This window comes from Euphorbia lathyris, chromosome 2, assembly GCF_963576675.1.
Source record: "Euphorbia lathyris chromosome 2, ddEupLath1.1, whole genome shotgun sequence".
Lineage (NCBI taxonomy): Eukaryota > Viridiplantae > Streptophyta > Magnoliopsida > Malpighiales > Euphorbiaceae > Euphorbia > Euphorbia lathyris.
The window spans coordinates 61,296,253-61,316,832 of record NC_088911.1 but is presented as its reverse complement, the minus strand read 5'-3'; the positions used below and the strand labels follow the sequence as shown (position 1 = coordinate 61,316,832).

The 20,580-nt window shown below is 40.8% G+C and overlaps 1 protein-coding gene across 10 annotated transcripts; it reads right to left on the bottom strand.

Moving 5' to 3' along the window:
• Positions 1-4,967: 4,967 nt before the first annotated feature.
• LOC136218405 (uncharacterized) lies at positions 4,968-18,600 on the bottom strand. 10 transcript variants are annotated; one of them, XR_010683766.1, is made up of 7 exons: positions 18,256-18,575; positions 17,748-17,942; positions 17,045-17,494; positions 5,755-5,819; positions 5,628-5,665; positions 5,482-5,528; positions 4,977-5,197 (listed from the first exon to the last, which is right to left on the bottom strand). XR_010683766.1 is itself a non-coding variant. In XM_066005253.1 (4 exons), the coding sequence occupies exon 4, from the start codon at positions 14,605-14,607 to the stop codon at positions 12,715-12,717; it is 1,893 nt and encodes a 630-aa protein (XP_065861325.1). In that variant the 5' UTR covers positions 14,608-16,787; positions 17,045-17,494; positions 17,748-17,942; positions 18,256-18,600. The 10 variants fall into 10 exon arrangements, 5 of the variants coding, with proteins under 5 accessions (XP_065861325.1, XP_065861327.1, XP_065861326.1 ...); XR_010683763.1 differs by having other exon boundaries at positions 4,974-5,197; positions 5,628-5,819; positions 18,256-18,578; XR_010683765.1 differs by having other exon boundaries at positions 5,160-5,174; positions 5,628-5,819; positions 18,256-18,578.
• Positions 18,601-20,580: the final 1,980 nt, after the last annotated feature.

The window sequence follows — 20,580 nt, the reverse complement described above, 5'->3', positions numbered from 1 at the left end:
TACCATTCAAATCCCTCTTTGTAATTTTATCACCGGTATTGTGTTGGGAGCTCGGGGTGAATTGGCCGACTATGACATGTCCACCTAACGTGGGTATGTTCCGCTTTTGGACATCTCGGCTCTTGAGCGAGCCCATTTATTGCTTTCCCAAGGACATCCCGTCTTTATTTCATATGCTACCCGAATTGCCCATCTTCGTGGCACTATGGGTGGTGGCGCTTCAAGTTCACAATTTGTAGGTACCGAAGGCGGCGGAGATGCGGAAGGAGAGGAAGATAAACCACCGGCTCAAGCACAACCCCAAGCACCTCAAGCGGATGATCCGGTAGATTTGCGGAGGATTTTGGACCAAATCAATTCCAACAATCGTCAAATGAATTTACGAATTGATGATTTGGTTGAAAACAATATGGTGATGAATGACAACCTCAACCTTTTGAGGCGTGAACATCGTTCGACTCGGCATCGGATGCTTTCCTTTTTCCGACGCCGCAATGTGGAGACGTCACCTACACCTCCCGATTCACCACCTCAAGCTTAGGTTGTTTTCCTTTCATTTTATTTTTATCTTGTTATAATTTGGTACAATTTTCATTTTCATTTGTTTGGTACAATTTTCAATTTTTAATTTTATGTTGAATGCTTAATTTGCTCAATTTCAATCTTTGTTTCGTATTTTATGTTTTCTCCATTATTTTTGCACCAATGAGGACATGGTCCAATTTAAGTGTGGGGGGAGACATACATATATTAATTTCTACACAAATTTCTACACAAATACGAACAAATGCAACGAATAATTTTATACAAATGCAACACATTTTATTTTACAACACTAATATATGCAACACATTTTTTTTCATTTTTCATATGTTCATAAATTAACCATAAATTAATATGATTATTTGTTTAGGTTATCATTATCGTTAGAAATAATATTTCTATACGGGTAATATTTTTTTCATATTTTTCACGAATCTCCGATACGATTTTAAGTAAAATTGTCTCGAGTGAATGTATTTAAGTAAAAATTCTTTATTCAATCTCTATTTTATATCATGCAAATCATGACACAATAAATCTTATTTTAAGTTTTCAATTAGGTTTATAGGCATTAAATTGAACTAACAATTTTTAGCACGGTTTGATTTCATCTTACATTAACACCAATTGAAGTTTTTAAGGAAACTTTAGCCATAATACATGTTGAATTTTAAGTCAATATAGGATGAATGTGCTATCTTTCTTTTTCCCAAGTTACAATTTTATAATTCATATTAATCAATCAATTAGTTGAATTCTTAACTTTTGGCCACGATTGAGACCAACCTTATCACAATCGAGGTATGAAAGGGAAGAAAATTAAGTACCGTTTACTTTTGGCCACGGTTGCGACCACCCTTATCACAATCGAGGTATGGAAGGAACGTTAAAAAAAATATAAAAATTAAGCGTGTATAAGTTTAAAGTAACGATTGCGTCCACCCATGGCATGGTCGGTACCTCTTAAGCAAACACAAAGCTATAAAATACGTATAAGGTTACGGTTGAAACCACCCTTATTTCGGGCGTAACCAAGCAAATAAAAACAAGTACTTATTCATTTTAATATATCTTATATATTAGTTTAGGTTTGGGAAAAGAAATTTTAGTGCTTTGAAATGACTTGAGATGAAAAACTCAATAACATGCGTGCTTATATCGTCCCGAATACTTCAATTCAAAATTGAAAATACAAGACGAATGATATATCGTATTTATACTAAGTTAGTTTGATATTTTGCATATAAATTTTCCATGCGAAGTTAGTCTTTTCGGCTTAACTAATTTAAAAGGTAATGCCAAGATATATGTTTTATTTTCATAAAGAGATTAGTTAAAGAATAAATTCAGTGAAGTTTTGCTCGGGACTAGTAAAAGATTAAGTGTGGAGATTTGTTAAGTCCAAAATATACCTAAAATATCATAAATAATTACATCAATATTGCTACGAATTTATGCTATTTATAACTGTTTAGAATACTTTTACTCTCGAATATGTTTCTTTCGTGCAAGGTACATAAATGTTTGGTAAAATCCAAATAAGAGTAAAAAGAGCTCAAAAATAGAAGAAAAGCCCTACAAAAGGAGTCAAAGACGACGAAAATTAATAACGTCAAGTCGAAGACACGAACAAGAGCCAAAAAACCGAAAAAGCTCCGTGCCGCGACCGCGGCCCCCCTATTCACGGTCGCGACACGCATCCTTCATCCTTTCTTCCCTTCGTCCGAAGTTCAATTGATGCTCCCCCATTCTCGGTAGAGAATTTAATAATTCTCGGTACGAGCAGGAGATTTTAGAAGCCTAGTTACACACTTTCGTTTTCGACGAAACGCGATCGTTCGGGTGGATAAAGACGTCCTTTCGCAGCGGACAGGATCCTTCACAACGGACACGACACTTCAATCAAGACTCTTCAACATCTATAAATAAAGAGTTGATGGAGAGTTGAAGATAATAATGATATAATGTTATATGCGTAGAAGAAAGAGATTAGTGTAGAATTTATGCAGAAATTCCGAATCAAGTGATTCAGAAGTTAGATTTCGATTCTGTTCAAAAGCAATATGATGTACACACGTTGTTTACAAAATAATAACAAAATCAGTAGCATTTAGACATTGTTCCAGTTTAGTTTACATTTTGGTAGTGGACCGACCCAGTCTCTATTACGAAGATTCAGCGAGAAGATTGAGTAGAGGATTCGCCCCTGAGCCTGACAAACTCTAACGAAACCCAAGGAAAGGATTGACAACCCGTTCACTTGCACGCCGTCGAAGAATTCAATGCTCCATGTTCTCTGTAAACTTGTATCAATTTATATTTCATCTAATAAAGTCTGTTCTATTCGATAGATTTTTATGCAGCACTTATGGTAACCAATCCACTAAAGTGACTGCTGGTGTTTTTATTAAAACGTAGTTTAATTCAAAATCTTTACAAGGAAACTTTGTTGAACACTTAGGCAAATTATTATCTCGGTAGAGTTTTAATTTGGTTAAGGGCAATTATCCCGGATAAGGGTTTTGTCGCGTTCAAAGCCTATTAATTAGAGGTTCCGTCATTTATTTCATCTTTATAATTCGTACAAAGTTTAAAGTTGTTTTCTTTGCTTAATGCAAACAAAAATACTTGTTTACTTTTCTAAAGTACTAAAACGTTCCTGTTTTGCAAATTCATTTTTAATCAGATACTTTCTAACATCTTCACATTCTAATCTAATTCTCATTCTAGCAATTTCAAAACCAAAACCGATTAAACGATTTTTCCATATTATAAACCTTAAAGTAATTTTAACCGATTGTAAATAAGTTTTGTTAAAAAACATTCTATGTGGGATCGATATCTTTTATTACTACAAGCGTATACCGTGCACTTGCGGAAATCGCTCAACATCAACTAAAAACTAAAACAAAATAAACTGAAATGATTAAAGATCCTTTGACCCTTGAACACTCAAGGGTTGATACTTCATGTCATCATGCTTCTTTGGGTAATGCCGCCTCTACACTTCTCCACCTGCTGCTCTATCTCTGCCTCTGCCACCTCTGATCTGTCGCTGTCCGTCATTGGATAATCCGGCGTTTGACCGCTGGACATAAGAAAGGCTCCACTCCTCTTTGGCCGTAGCGAAACAAGCTGTTTCCAGCGTGTTTATCATTTATCTTTACTAATCTGCATAAAAACATTAATCAGTCCTTACTCTTTGCAATATAGCATAAATAACACCCAAATCCCTTATAAATATCAAGTTAAACTTAGTCAATTTCATGCCTAATAGGGCTCAACCCTCCACTAGAGGAACCTCTATACCGACTATCACTAGAGGGACCCCCTTATGTCCACGGTAGGAACCTCAGTAGGACCCCTTACCATATGAATCTTAGCTGGAGTGGAAATAACATAACTTACACAAGAAATGTTTCCTTTCTAGAAGATGGGGTAATCCAGCCGGCGCATAAATTCTCACTGGTGTCTTTTCTCGAACAAATCGTGGAATCTGTTAGACATAATTTAGGAAATGAATCCATCAAACGAGCAAGAGAAATGCTGCAAAACCCGCCCGTCGGAGGAAACACTAATGGAAAACCACCAGCCCATGTCCATGGAGGAAAATTTGGAGTACCTGGGAATTATCAGAACCTTTGGGAGGGCATAGAGGATCTAGGGTCCCGAGGATATATCTTAGGAACATGAGCCGAGCATTCTTCCTTTTTGGAGCCAGGAGGAACTTCCCGACCCACACGTAGCAGAATTAATGCAACTTACACCAAAACAGGGCCCACTATGACACCAAGAAATTTATTTGCTGGTGCAACAGGTCCCTAAACGCAGGATACGACAGTCGGACTAGTTGCAGATAATGCTGGTCATATTGCAGGAGTTGGGAATCCTAGAAACCAATGTATAACGAGAGTTAATATCATCGTTAATTATATAAATACCGTCGTTATTAACTTATAATGATCGTATATACTATCGTCCACCCTCGTTAAAACCTTTGAAGTTAAAGGTATTAACGACAGTATACAGTGTCCCGCCGTTAAAACTAAACAACGACTGTACACAGTCTGTCCTTACTACTCAATACTAAGGACAATAATGATTGTCATTATTAACTAATTTCACTGTCATTATTAAGACATTTTAATGAGTGAATAAACGATCTTTATTTCCATACTTAACCGTCGTTATTATAACATTTTAATAAAAAAAATAAACCGCCGTTATTTCCATTCTCTACCATCATTAGTATTATATTTTCATAAGATAATAAACTATCATTATTTCCATATGTATCATCATTAGAAATTATATTTACAACTAAAAAACCGGTAATTTATTTCATGAATTAATGCGCTGACACTAGAATTATCTAAATATTTAACACAATAAATAAAAATTCAATAACTGAAACATAAATTCAATATAACCAATTTGTCATTTAACAAAATTGAGAAACAAAAGTGCAAAACTATAAACCAAAATGTGTTCTTGTTCTATCTAAAATAGAAAAACAAATAAACTTATTTCATACACAACATGATAGAATCGAAGGCATAGACAATCTCCATGACGTCTGTAAAGCTACTTCAACAATTTGTTCCAAATCTCATCTCAGAAGACCAATCCAACTGAACACAAAAATTAGCTCTCGCTGTCACAAATGTAAACATAAAACAATAAGAGTAAGGATATAAGAGAGAAGAAGAAAAGACTTAGAAATAACTATTATCCTATATTAGTAAGATGGGCCAAAACCAACATTATTTTGTGTAATAATGAACAAGATCGTAACACTTTAATTATATACTCTTATATTATAAGGTAATTGAGTTTGAAGATAATTAAACCTTATGTCCTCTACTTTTTCTTTGTCCCTACTTTTTTTTTTGTGGTTGAAAATAAATAAATACTTCTCATAATAAAATAATAACTTACTTGAATTTTGGGAATGAATAAGAAGCTAGATTCCTGATAAAGATAAACTAAAAAAATGGAAAAAAAAAAATTACATTGAAAGTTTAAAAGTGACACAGATAAATGAAATTGAGATTTTGCTATAATTTCAAAGAAAAGAATGATACCTATCTCAATAAATCAACAAGGGTCCTTGGAAGTGCCTCTAAATTCAATTATTCACATTTTCAGCAAATTTGTTACCCCAGTAAGTACTTTGGAAATTTTACAGCAAAACAACAAATAAACACATACCATCTGGTCTATGATTGATTCATGTGTGGCTATCATGGAAGCAAAAATGCAGCCATTAGCTTCTCCTGTACAAGACAAGTGTCAAATATTTGTATCTAACTATTTCTACTCTCTAACTTCCAACTTTCGTTAGTTTATCAGTTTATCAAACATTAAAATAACTTATGATAGATGAGTGAATTTGTCATTTTGTATAAAATTTTACTAATAGAATTTTGGACAAGAGGAATAAGTAGTTGATTGTGAAAATGTGAGGGACTCTATAATATTTTTTTAAATAGGACGAACTAGTATAATATGCAGAAACTCAAAGAAAAATAAATTATTTACCCAACCAAATTTTATCTAATAACTGGTAGGGAAATTCCGATCAACTCTCGTCCCTGTGGGGGCGTCGTTGGGTTCGACGGGGGGAAGCTCCGATGCCAAAGTCAGTAAGGTGAATCAAGGAAACAAACTGAATTGACAAAGGTTGTGAGAATGTGTACCTTGATAGCCTAGGGAATCAGGCTATATATAGCTAGGAAGTCGTAACCTTCAGGCAACTAGAAAGCCTCCATTAATGGCGGTTACAAGTTATCTTTAACCTGGCGGTTAGCTAATTGATAACTCATTAATGATCTTTATGGCCGAGTCGGCGACCAGCCGTTACAGCGGCGAATCAGGTGAATGAAGAAATTCGCCTCATAGGTCCGCCAGCGGATCTCTCCAAGCAGATTCGTGGGGATCCGCCTGCCGGCTCCCCTTCGGGGATCAATACGCGGCGTTCTTGAGGTGAATATCCCTTTTAGTCCTTGGGATAATATCAGAATGTTATCAGAAGCCCCCCCCCCCCCCCCCCCCCCCAAATGCCCTTAAAGTCCTTTAGGGCTTTTGAGCTTCCCCGCGCCGTCATAAACATCTGCATTAATGAGCGCACTGTTCGATGCCAATGGATGAATGACACGTGTAGTGGACGCACTGTCCCAGGAAGGAGAAAACATCCTTCTTCCTCTTTCGCTTTCTCTTTCTTCTTCATTTCTTCATTTCTTCATTGCTCGAAGCTTTTTCTGGGAATTTTTTAGAGTTTCGCACCAAGCTTCCGATTTCACATGTAAGTTCATCTTCTTTTGTTTAACTTTTCTCTGGATGTTTAGAAGTTCGTCTTCATCTTCTAGATCAACTTCGGGGCTTTTTAATTCGACCCCTTCTCCCGAAATAGAAGTCGATTTTAGTTGGACCACTTCGTCATCGAAGCACTCCTCTTCCTCCGAGGACACGATTAACTCTGATTTAGCTGGGTTTAGTGACTCGGCGTGTAATCGTTACCAGACTCGTTCCACTAGGAATCCAGCTCTTTCCACTTCCGTCTCCGGTACCGCTCCGGCCGTTAAGGCTAGGTGTTTTCCGGGGACCATGGCCTCTTCTTCTATCCCACCTAGGAAAAAGAATCCTCGAGCGGAGTCTACTCCGTCTCGTATGAGTGCTGCGGATCTAGTGGATCTGGCGAATCGCTATCCTTGGATCAATAATTATGAGACTCAGTTAGCCGCAGCCCATCAACGAACTTCCTGTCCGCCTAGCGGTTTTCTCACTGTGTATTGCAGTCACGTAGAGAGGGGGTTCCGGCTCCCTCTCCCAAAGATGATGGCGGACATCCTCTCCTACTTTGATACTACAGCCAACCAACTACATCCCAACGGTTGGTTGGATATTGCTTTAGACTGCTACCTCGCCTCAAATTTAGGAGTGGTGTATACGGGTCGTGTTTTTAGGGCCTTCCATAAACCCTCAAAACGGAAGTGTGAATCCTATCTCACCTTCGCCAAATTCGGGACATATTCGCCCTTTAGTGACAAAATGTCAAATGTCCATTGCTGGGATGAGAAATTCTTTTATGTGAAGATAAAAGAGGGCGAATCCATGGGTTTTCCCTCGTTTTGGAATCCCAAGCCTTTACATATGGCGGGCGATATGCGAATATTGACCGATAGTGATGAAGTGGTGGCGGAGCTCATGAAGAAGATCAAGGCGGATGCATGGACATACGCAAACGCTTTAGCCTTCATGATGAGCGATATTCCGTTGATTCGCCGAGAGGGGGAGCAATTCATTTACTCCAAGATTACGCAATTTGACCAAGGTAACTTTTACTCCTTCTTGAACTTTGGTTACTTCAATGTTTTCTTTGGCAGGGGTTTATCTAAGGCCAATCACGCTATTGCAGAGAAGCGTAGGAAGTTTTTAGAGGCTGAAGCGCGTAGGAAAGATCAAGCGGCGAATCCTCAAACGGAGACTGGAAAACGCCCTGCGGGAACAGTGGTCGAGCCACCACTAAAAAGGAGGAAGCCTATAACCACTGGAGGCCCTAAGCTTATGGCGGATGCCATGAGGTCCGCTAGGCATGTTGGGGAGATAGAACAGGTAAGTTGCCTTTTATTTTTACATGTTTCATCAAGTTTTAAGTTTTGATCCTTGAGTGTTTGTGCAGATGGTGAAGCCTGGTATGGGCGGATACTGTGCTCAAGGATCTTTTGAGAATGAGTCCATCATAAACGACTTGGATGAAGCCCTGGGTCAGGTGGGCGAAGTGCAAAGGAATCAGAATCAAATTCCTGGCTCCATTCATGCGCAAAAGGGGAAAACAGAGCTTCTTATGGTGAATCCCCTAGAAAGGATTTCTTTTTATGAAAAAGTTGTCCCTTCGCTCTTTTTTCTTAACGAGATTGTTTGTTTTTGACAGATGTATACTCGCATACGTGCTATGGAGGCCGAGCTCCTTCAAAATGTGGCGGATAAGGCAACTATTGAAAAACTAGAAAAAGATGTAGCAGATGCCAATGCGCACATTGCTTCTGTTAATGCGAACTTTGCCTCTGCCACTGCCGCCTTAGTCCTCAGAGATGCGGAGATTGAGAAGCTGAAGGAAAAGATTGTGACAGACGCCAAGAATCATGAGGACGCCCTCGGTGAAGCTGAATATATGGCGGGTGAGCAAGCCTTCTATTATGGCGAACTGCTCATGGCGTACTTCTCTCTGGCGCATCCCGAGATTGATTTCACAGATCCTCAGTTCGCCGTCCCCGAACCAGAAGACATAGCCAAATATGACAAGATGGCGGACGCCAAGGAATACATCCGCGAATATGTTCGGAGATGGATGAAGGGACCCATGGAAGAAAGCAAACCTTCCGCTACTGTCCCTCTAGTGGAGCTTGAGGAAGTGCCCCCCAAGGCGGGTGAAGAATCGATCACTGATAACGCTCTTCCTCTTGGTCCCACATCTTCCGTGGAAAAGGAGGTACCTTTGGCTGGCGCATCTGAGGCTGTGGAGAAGGAGGCTTTCCAGGCAAGCGCCGTAAGCGAGGATAGTGTAAAGGAGGATGCTCCTACTATTACTTAGTTGTTTATTTGTGATTTGTAAAAAATCGTTAAGTACAATTTGTTTTAATCCTTTATGGCAGCTATTTATTTTACTATTACGTTTGCGTAAGTAAATATATAGGCATCTAGGATTTATTTTGGAGTAGGTGGCCAGCCGTACCCTATAGCATGGACCTTTGTGAAGGCTAGAAGGTGTTCTATTCCATTGAAGGAAGTAAAGCTGCCTAGGGGATCAATTTGCTACCTGTCTTTAAGGTGAAGTGACCCGCCCGTAGGACTTGTGAATCCTTTTTTGGGAAGGATGTGTAAGAGAGTGTAAAGACCTTGCGTCCAAGGATCGTTTTAACTCTATCGGAGATTGGGATCTTCTCAAAGATGGATTCTCTTATGTCCAAGGAGAAAAAGTAGCTATGAGATAGCGATACTTTGTTTATGTGGAGAGCGTCGGATGCCCCCCTTCTTTTTAAGACTGGAATATTTATATTGCTGCAATAAACTTTAAAAAGAACATAGATAATAGAACAAATGATGTTTATTAATGGGAGAAATGCTTTATTACAGTAAGCAGGTCTTATAAGTGAGCCTCGTTAAAACCTTTAGTAAGAAAAACCACATGGGAAAAAGCTTACTAAAGGAAAAAGAGTACTCAAGACCGTGTGTACACTTCATTTTCTGACAAAATATTTGCGGAGATTTTGGAGGTTCCATGTGCGCGGCAATGTGTTGCCTTCCATGTCCTGAATTTTAAATGTAGCGAATCCGATCTTCTCCACTATCTGATATGGACCCGTCCAGTTGAGCCCTAACTTACCCTTGCCTTCTCGAGACTGGATTTTGTCGGCCTTTCGGAGCACAAGGTCACCCACATTCAGATCCACAAGCTTGGCATTTTTATCATGGTAAGCGGCGATCCGCTGCTTATACGCCGCCATGCGTACATAGGCTTGGTCTCTTCGATCGCCTACTTGGTCCAGACTTTCCCTTAGCCTTTTGCCGTTGTCCTCTTCGCAATAAAAGGCCACCCTATCACTTGGGACCTGTATTTCAACTGGGATCACAGCCTCTACACCATGAGATAGGGCGAATGGTGTTTCTCCTGTGGCCGTCCTAGGAGTGGTGCGATAAGCCCATAAAACGCTTGTCAGCTGATCCGCCCACTTCTTATCATGCTCTCCCAATCTCTTCTTTATCCCTTTCACGATCGTCCGATTCGTGACTTCGGTCATCCCGTTGGATTGGGGATAATAAACGGAGGCAAATCTGTTCAGGATGTCCAACCCTTCACAGAAAGTTTTGAATTCGCTACAGTTGAACTGCGTTCCATTATCGGTGATGATGGTATGTGGAACACCGTATCTTCCTACGATGTTGTCTTTGACGAATTCCACCATTCGTTCTGCAGTGATGGAGGAGACAGCTTCGGCTTCTACCCACTTGGTGAAATGATCCACTGCCACTACCACGTACCTCCTCTGTCGACGAGTCGGAGGAAACGGGCCAACAATGTCTATTCCCCAGAGGGCGAATGGCCGTCCTTCTATGATAGGCCTCTGGAGATGTTTGGCAGTATGTGACTCATTCGCATGAATCTGGCAACTATGACAAGAGTCTACCAATTTTTGGGCATCCAATTCGGCCGTGGGTCAGTAGAAACCCGCTAACCTGGATTTCTTTAAGATGGTGGCGGATGCTTCATGAGCCCCACATGATCCCTCATGTAGCTCCTTGAGGATTTGTTGTCCCTCTTCCGGCAGAATGCACTTCAACCAGGGGTGGCTAAAAGATTTTCTGTAAAGGTCGTCGTTGATCATGGAGAAATAAGCCGCTCTCCTAACTATCCGCCGTGCCTCTTCTTTATCCTCAGGTAAAGTTCCACTTACCAGATATTGGCGGATGACCAATCTCCAATCATCTTCTACCGTTGTAAGTAGGGATACTTCCTCTGAAGCGAAGGCTGGAGCTATTTTAACTTCGAAGGGACAATCTGGATCTGTCCAGTTCTCCTCACAAGAGGCCATTTTGGCCAAATGATCCGCCTCTGTGTTGGACTCCCTTGGTACGTGAATCAGTTCCCATTTGGTTTCCTTAGCCTCAAGGTGATCCAGCAATTTTTTGACTTCTGCTACGTATTTGGCCAGAACCTCGTCTTTCACCTCATAATTCTTGATTACTTAGTTGACCATTAGCTTAGAATCACTATAGATCACAATCCGCTCAGGAGTGATTTCTTTGAGTAGGCGTAATCCCAATATCAGAGCTTCATATTCAGCAGCATTATTAGTTGCATGGAAATTTAATTTTGCTGCATACCGTAATTTTATGTATTGGGGACCCTTGATCACAACGCCTACGCCAGCTCCATCCGCTGAGAAGGCGCCATCGGTGAACATTGTCCACTCCTTTATCGGCGGCTTGGGATGATCTATCCCTTCATCAGTGAATTCATTCACAAAGTCTGCCAGGACCTGACTCTTTAAAGCTGACCTGCTTTTATATCTCACATCGAATTCGCCAAGGCGGATTGCCCATTCCATCAACCTTCCAGAAGTGTCTGGTTTCTGCAACACCTTTCTCATCGGTATATTTGTTCGAACCACTACAGTATGCGCCTGAAAATATAGTCTAAGGCGGATTGCCGTGGTGACAACAGCCAGCGCCATTTTATCAAGCTTAGAATATCTGGTTTCGACGTCTTTCAGAACCTTGCTCACATAATAAATCGGAAACTGCTGGCCATCCTCCTCTCGTATCATGACCGTGCATACAGCTCTATCCGTAACCGATACATACATGTAGAGGTCCTCTCCTTTCATTGGTCGACTCATCATGGGTGGCTCCGTGAGGAACCGCTTGATTCCTTCGAAGGCCTTTTCACAATCCTCATTCCACTCGAACGCCTTTTGCTTCTTAATGGCCTCGTAAAAGGGCTGACATCTGCGAGCTGAACAAGAGATAAACCTGCCCAAGGCTATGATCCGCCCATTAAGGCGTTGTACTTCTCTGATGTTCCGTGGTGCTTGCATTTCTAGGACAGCCTTAACCTTGTCAGGATTTGGGCTAACTCCTTTTTTGCTGATCATGAACCCTAAGAATTTTCCATACGTCGCACCAAAAGTACACTTCTCTGGGTTCAGCTTAATGTTATGGCGTCGGAGTACGTCCAGTACCTCCTTTATGTCATCTGCATGCCTTTCTATGGTGGTGCTTTTGATGATCGTGTCATCTACATAGACAGAATAGTTATCCCCTTTACTATCTGCGAATATCTTGTTCATCATCCTCTGATAAGTTGCACCCGCGTTCTTAAGCCCAAAGGGCATAACTTTGAAGCAATAAGTGGCTTGGTGTGTTACGAATGAGGTCTTGATTCTATCTGAGGGCTCCATGGGGATTTGATGGTAGCTTGACTTCACATCTGTAAAGGAGTACATGGCGTGACCGGCGGTTCCGTCTACAAGCATGTCAATACATGGCAGAGGATAGTTGTCTTTGGGACAAGCTTTGTTAAGATCTGTAAAGTCAATACACATGCGGTAAGATCCGCCCGCCTTCTTTACCAGAACGACGTTCGCCAGCCACTGAGTATAAAGCACCTCCTCAATGGAGCTTGGTGATCTCTTCTTCTATCACCTTCTGCCTTTCTGGGCCATGGTTTCTCCGCTTCTGAGCCACGGGAACTGCATCTTTATCAATGTTGAGCTTGTGAGTGATCACGTCTGGACTGATTCCAGGGAGAATTTCATCCTTCCATGCGAAGACATCCTCCGCCTCACGGAGTACCTTGGTGATTGCATTTTTAATTTCGCCTTTGAGCCCTTTAGCCATTCGCACCTGTTTTTCATCCGTCATAAGGTACATTTCTGTCTCGCCCAAGGCCATTGTGACGAGCTCCTCGTCATCTTCCTCCTTAGATTGGGGGCGAATCGTTAGTGATGCCGAATATGTCTCCTGGGCCACCTTTTGGCTACCTCTGATCATTACACCTCCCTTGGTCGTGGGGATGTAAAGCGTTAAGTGGCGTATGGAGATAAGGGCTGCGACTTCGGAGATAAAGGGCCGTCCGAGGATGATATTGTAAGCTAACTGACCATCCAAGACAGAAAATTCCAGCTCACCTTTCCAGATCTGATCATCGTCTGTAAGCTCGCAATCTAGAGTGACTTGGCCTTTTGTTTGGATAGTGTGTCCCGTCACTCCTAAGATATCAACCACAGTTGGCTCTACCTGGACTGGATCAATCATGAGTTTGGCAAAAGCTCCTCTGGTGATGATATTGCATGAACTCCCAGTATCAACCATCACCCTTTTCATCTCCCAGCCTTCCACCATCATAGTGACGACCAGTGCATCCGCATGGGGAGATATTTCAGGACCCACATCGGCAAAGAGGCGATTTAACGATGCCCTGTCAAGAGCGGTGGTCTTTGCCTTTTTTAGCATTGGCTGGTATCTAGGTCCGCCTGCTATGACATTGATGGTACCCTTCCCCTTCTTCTTTGGGTCCTCTTTGGATCTATCACCATCTCCTTTCTTGCCATCATTCTGGATGAACCGATCAAATTTGCCTCTCTCAATGAGACGTTCAATTTCCCGAGCTAACTCCCAACATGCATCGGTGTCATGGCCATTTTTCCTGTGATACTTACAATAATTCTTAGGATTTTTAGCAGTATTGGTGTACTCTCCCCCCTTTGGTTCGGGGTATGAAATGCTCCGTTTGTGCTGACTGTTCTCAATCCACATAAGGACTTCACTTTTAGAAGCGTTGAGAGGCGTGAAAGAGGTGACAAACGTTGATTTGTTCTTAGAACCCCTTTGCCTGCTTCTAGAGGAAGAATCCTGATGTTTGTCTTTGTGTCTATCTCGATGGCGAGATTCGCCCTTATCCTTTTTGGGCGATGACTGCGATCCTCGGCGAATGTCATCCACCTCGATAAAGTCTTTACAACGCTCCATCAATTCTGCCATGCTGGTGGGTTTCTTTCGCATTAGATCTTCTTGCAAGCTTTTACAAGTGGTGTTTCTCACAAAACATTCCACTGCTACGGAGATATCCACATCAATGATTTGTATGCACAATTGGTTAAAAGTGTCTACGTACTCCCGAAGGGATTCATTCGCCTTCTGCTTTAACTCAAAAAGCTTTCCTGATTTAACCACTGGAGGAATACAACCGGCGAATTTAGCACAAAATTCCCTGCTCAATTGATCAAAATTGTTTATTGAGCCCGGAGGTAAAGACTGAAACCATCCGTAGGCCGGACCTCCTAGCGTGGTGACAAACATTTTGCAGAGCACATGCTCAGTGGCACGATTGAGTTTGAGCAGTATTCGGTATTTTCTGACGTGAGCTTCCGGATTGTCAACACCTGTGTAGATGGCTAGATTAGGTATTTTAAAAGCTCTATCAGTTTTCTCTGCCTCAATCCAAGCTGCGAAAGGCGAATCTCTATTGGCGAACGGATTATGCCTGGCATTTTCCTCATTCATACGGAGCACCAGAGCTCTAACTCTATCATCGAAATTCTCCGGATCCGCCCTTGGGCGACCCCTTCGTGGAGATCTGCTTGGAGAAGAAGAAGAACTTGACCCAGATGATGGATCTGATGGCGAACGCCCTCCTCCGCTTCCGCGTCCGCCTCCTCCTCCGCTACTACCTCCTCCCCCCCCCCTCCTGGGGGAGCCTGCCCACTACCTCCTCCATGGCTTCCCGACGGGATGTGTCCAACAATTCCTGAGGGTGGCAGGGGTGGTGGTCCACTCGAATGGGGCGTCTCCGCTGGCCTTTTACTCTATCTACGACCAGTAGATGGGGGCGATCTGCCCCGACGTGAGGATCTCGGTCGTCGAGGCGAAGGTGATTTAGACCGCCTACTTTTCTCCCTTCTACGCTTTTTGTGTGTTCGCCCCTGAGATCCGCCAAGGGATAGATTCGTCCTTGGGCGCCTTGGGATATCGAACCCGCATGGATTTAATCCAGGACCCGTAGATCCGCCCAGAAGGGTTGAATCATTCCTTTGACTTCCTTCTGCGCCACCAGGGAATAACTCTCGATTGATTTGTCGTTCTCCAGCTGCCGCCGTAGTAGTTACCATGGAATCCGTGTTGTGAGCTTGGAGAAATGAAGAACTCTGGGCGCCTGGTCCAAAGTTTAACAAGGGCCAGGATGATACAGTTGATGTGGACGCCATGCTCCAATGTGGAGGAAGGGTCATGAACGACCGCAGGCGATTCCCCGTCTCGGGTCCAAACCGCTCTCCGATGGCTTGTGCACACATGTTGATGAAAGCATCAGGGTTCATACTACTTTCGATGTGCGTTGCAGGAACAGTCGAATCTGTGCGGCCAGCACTAGATGGTATAACTAATGGTGTTTCAATCCCTGAAGAGGGATTCTGATCTCCAGTCGTCATAGTTTCTTAATGTGAACGAAAAACCCTTTGTTTGATTAAGGATTCCACGCTCACCGCACCGATTGATAACTGGTAGGGAAATTCCGATCAACTCTCGTCCCTGTGGGGGCGTCGTTGGGTTCGACGGGGGGAAGCTCCGATGCCAAAGTCAGTAAGGTGAATCAAGGAAACAAACTGAATTGACAAAGGTTGTGAGAATGTGTACCTTGATAGCCTAGGGAATCAGGCTATATATAGCTAGGAAGTCGTAACCTTCAGGCAACTAGAAAGCCTCCATTAATGCTCCATTAATGGCGGTTACAAGTTATCTTTAACCTGGCGGTTAGCTAATTGATAACTCATTAATGATCTTTATGGCTGAGTCGGCGACCAGCCGTTACAGCGGCGAATCAGGTGAATGAAGAGATTCGCCTCATAGGTCCGCCAGCGGATCTCTCCAAGCAGATTCGTGGGGATCCGCCTGCCGGCTCCCCTTCGGGGATCAATACGCGGCGTTCTTGAGGTGAATATCCCTTTTAGTCCTTGGGATAATATCACAATGTTATCACTACCTTTTCGTGGAAGCAACCATCTGCTATTATTAGAACAAGTTGCTATAGCGGATTCTGTCCACATGAGTAGTCATGCTCTTACAACAACAGTATCAAGCATGTTCTTCAGATACTTCAATAGGTCAGCCACAGGTTCATCAACAATGGTGTTCTCTTGTCGAAATGTTAAATTAGAGATGATTTGTTTTAGACAACAAAAGAAGGCATATTCATTAACATGATAACATCTCTTACAACATGTTTAACAACAACAAAAATAAGAGGAAATACTAATTATTGTTCTATAAACTTTAGTTTAGAAAAAGAAACAAAACCAAGAGACATTGATGGTTTGAACTGAGAACATAAAATATAAGCACTAGCCTTCACCACAGCTTACCCAAACAATTCAATTATTCACATTACCCATCATCCAAATATCAGCATCTATCAACTAGCATGATATTAGTGTACAAACTATCAGATGTGACTAAGCTGGAGATCAAACACAACATGGATGTCGTGACATGATGGTAGCATTAAAATGAGATGGGGAGATCGTTGCACTCACGTGCTATTCCATGAGGGGTCACAAGAGTTGTGCAAACGCAATTAAGCTCGGATTAGAAGAAAAAGTAATGGCCAACTGATTAATTGTATTAGAACCCATTTCACCTTGACCTCTAGCAATTGGATTGCATGGTCTTGTATTTGTAAAACCAAATACCTGATAAAACAAAATTAGGCACATGCTCCATAACAAGGAATGAATCAAGGAAAGGGTCAACTAGTGGTGAAAAAATTGAGCATAACCACCTTGTGCATTGCACTTATTATTTTAACTTAGTTCCTATCTTCATATATTTTAGTTATAACAATCATTTCTTTAGTACTTTTGCCTGAAAAAAACTACATATGATGTCTAAAATAATCATGGAGACGCTTGACAAACTACAAGGAAATGAGTATCGATTTGTCGCTCACCTGCCAATTTGAAAAGTACTGTTGCCTCCAGTTACAACTGTCTATTAACTAGATATATACTAGAAGCCAAAAAAGTTGATTGAATTGTCAGTGAAGATGAGAAACTTTACTCTTGTAACTTGGGCATGGGCTCTAATAATCATTTTCCTTTGTTCTTTCTCTTCTTCCTTTTTCACCTCCACTGTGCTTGTTGTGAAATCTCAATACGCCTTTAGTCTCCAATCCAAAAGCACATACTATAAAACATTTATATAAAGTGAACGAAAGAAAATAAAAACTCAGTTGATAATATGAGTAACAACTACGTAGCCAAACTGCATAAGCAGGATCTTCAAAAAAATTATTGTCTTTCCTCATTTGCTTGTGTAACATGCAAGAGTATAGGCGATTAAATTGGCTTGTTCTCGTTATTCAAAGAGGCAAGTTTTTCTAACTTTCAGAATGTGGCCCCTGAAATCAAAAGTTTCAAACTCAAGATGGATTTTTAGATTCATTTAACAATGAAAATTATAAAAAAAAACTAATAGAGATGAGATCAAATTTGGAGGATTTAACTTGAATAATGATTACATTATGGAATTTCACCAAAAAATCCCCTATTCAGAATGTGAAGTACAGTACAGAATAACAATCAATGCAAGTTATCCATTAACAATCATAGATAAATGCAAAATGAATGGATATTATAAGAATGTCATATTACCCTCCATCGCTTGAGTGATCAGATTCTTGAGGGTGGTGGGCATGATGGTCTCTGCCGTCTTCGTCCACATCTAGCTTGCTGTTTGGACCCGCTGTCGCCTCCATGTCCTTTAGCTTCATTGAAGATGAAGAAGACGTCGTCTTCTGCAATAATTTTTTTTCTCACCCTGTTCTTTTATTCAATTACGTCAACAACCTATGATTGAAAAACTTAAATCCCATTATTAAGTAGCTTTCCTTTTTCACTCTGATCTTTTATTCAATTGTGCCCAAACCATTACCTCAATACTAATAGACACATCCCCCATATCTCTCTAACCTTAACTAGTAATAAACCACCTTGAAGCTTAAACTTATCAATCTAATTTATAGGTTGCAAATTTCAGAGTTTAAGAAAACAAAAATTGACCCAATTATTTTGTAACTTCTCTCAAATAAGTAGAACAATTCTCACTGATATATGAACAATATTTCTCATCAGCATAAATCTAACAAATAAACCAAATTACCTGAGTGATACGAATTCTGGATTCGACACTGATTCTGCTTGTGAAGGTTTTCTAGGATACCGACTTCGATGCTCATTTCCTTGTGATTGGTAAAGGTTTTCTAGGCTGCTGCTTACAGAGTATGCAGAGGAGATGGAACTAGAAGAGGTGCGACATGATTAGAGGTGGTCGAGATGATGGCAGGGTAGGCGGCGATGGAGATGGTGATAGGGTGGGCGGCGATGGAGATGGTAACGCGGGGTTTTGGGATTGCAAATTTCTTATAAAAACTTAGCGTTAATTATTTTAGGGATTAAAATGGTTTTAGGTTTTTTTTTATCCAACTTAATTATCTTGAGCGCCAAACCTATTTTAATTTCAGCAAAATGAAATTTTCTTTTGGGCAAAAGGAAGAAAAAAGTTATAACTTTTTTTTAAGTTTTTACAGCCAAGTTTTTGGAATAATCACGATTGTATTTTTTAGTGGTTAACAAATGATAGATTAATAACGTGCGTAATATATGTTATTAACTTGAAGTTTAATTTACGGTCGTTAATAATGTAGAGTTTTAGCGAGAGTACTTTTTTACCCACATAGAAAAGCATTTTTAACTATGTACCTTCGTTAAATTTGGTCGTTATAGAATGAATTTCTTATAGTGGATCTCGATCACGCCTAGAGCGTTCGCCTGAATATTATCGAGATCCCCATCAATATAGAGATAGATTCCATTCCCATTCAAAGCACTCGCCGGATCCCCGACGTGATAACTACAGATGGAGAAATCAAGGATCGATTTCACCACGACGGTTCAATGCTATTGTATAAGCACAAGTCCAGTAAGAATTGCTGAGGCAAAACCAAAATGCTAAAAGATATGCCCATCAAGTCAACAAACATTCACCTTTTACGGTGTGAATCCTTAGTTATGAAGCGGACATGCGATTCAAAGCTCCCAACCTACCTCGGTACAAAGGAGAAGACAATTCGGAGGCCCATACAAGGCAGTACAAGGAATTGATGGACATCTATGGAGCTAATGAAGGGATCCTATGTAGAATGTTCTCCACAACCTTTAAGGGATCAACATACAATTAGTTCCAATCACTTGCTGGTGGATCCATTAACGACTGGGAACAACTAAGCCACGAATTTTATCGAACGTTGTATGAGCTCAAACAGAAAGAAGGAGAACCTCTCAGAGAATACATAGACAAATTTAATAAACTATGCATTAAAATTACTAATATTGATGTCAATACAGTTGTGGAGGCGGTGATAAAGAATACTAGATGCAAGAGATTACATGAAAAGCTAGTTATGCACAAGCCACAGAGCCTTGTAGAGCTGATGGAAAGATGCAAAAGGTTCATGGAGATAGACGACATCAATAGGATTCCTGATTCGCCAGAAAAGAAAGGATGAGGCGAATCCAGGAGGAAAGACAAAGAAAAGGTTACGGACCCACCATTTAGAGGTAGGAGGAATTCAAGAGGCATGACAAAGTATACACCCTTCAACACCCCTAGGCAAGAAATCCTCTTATGGTGTTCATATAGATCAATCCAGAGTTTACTGTTTCATAAACCCTAATGCCCATGATTTGACATACAATGTCTGTAACCGGTGAAACACCATACAATCAAACACATACTAGTATTTAGTTAGCTATCATTCTCATGGCACTAACAGACTAGAGATATTCAGATTAGTATCTTGATGTCTCATAGCTTAACTTGACAAGGTCATCAACCCGCCAAACTTGAGCAGATCACTAATCTTGGACACTCTATTAATCATTTTGCACAAGTAAGCTGACTTAATATATTATTACCTTATAATTAACAGTTTCGTTAGATATAACGTCTCTAGACTAGGGCGTACTCCAACATGCTCAGTCCATAAAATCTTGTCAGACATGCTCGAAATCAATACACATTTTGAAATAGCAGTAGAAATACCACATATCGGGTTTGCCTGTAACCAGGTCCAAATTTCTAACATGTTCTCTCAATCGGAAGATCGCATAACTTTTTCACAAAATTGATTTGAGTGACCAATTATACAACAAAAGAAACAAAATGTAAGAAGATGCTCGTACCTAAGTTGGACCCCAAACTAGTCACTTATGAATTTTCATTTTCAACTTCCTTTTGTGTGATGCTCTAATATACATATACACATGAATTCGTATAAAAGACTTCTATATGCCATAAAAGTTCTTAGGACCTACTTTTGCAACAAATCCCCAATTATTTTCCCTATTCTCGACAACATAAAATCGACTGGCAATTTGTGGATTTGGACCTAGATTGACATCTTGAACAAAGGAACATATAATGGAT

What these genes read in the sequence shown, in the direction of transcription:
- LOC136218405 (XM_066005253.1), bottom strand. Translation starts at nt 14,607, where the DNA reads ATGAATGAGGAAAATGCCAGGCATAATCCGTTCGCCAATAGAGATTCG.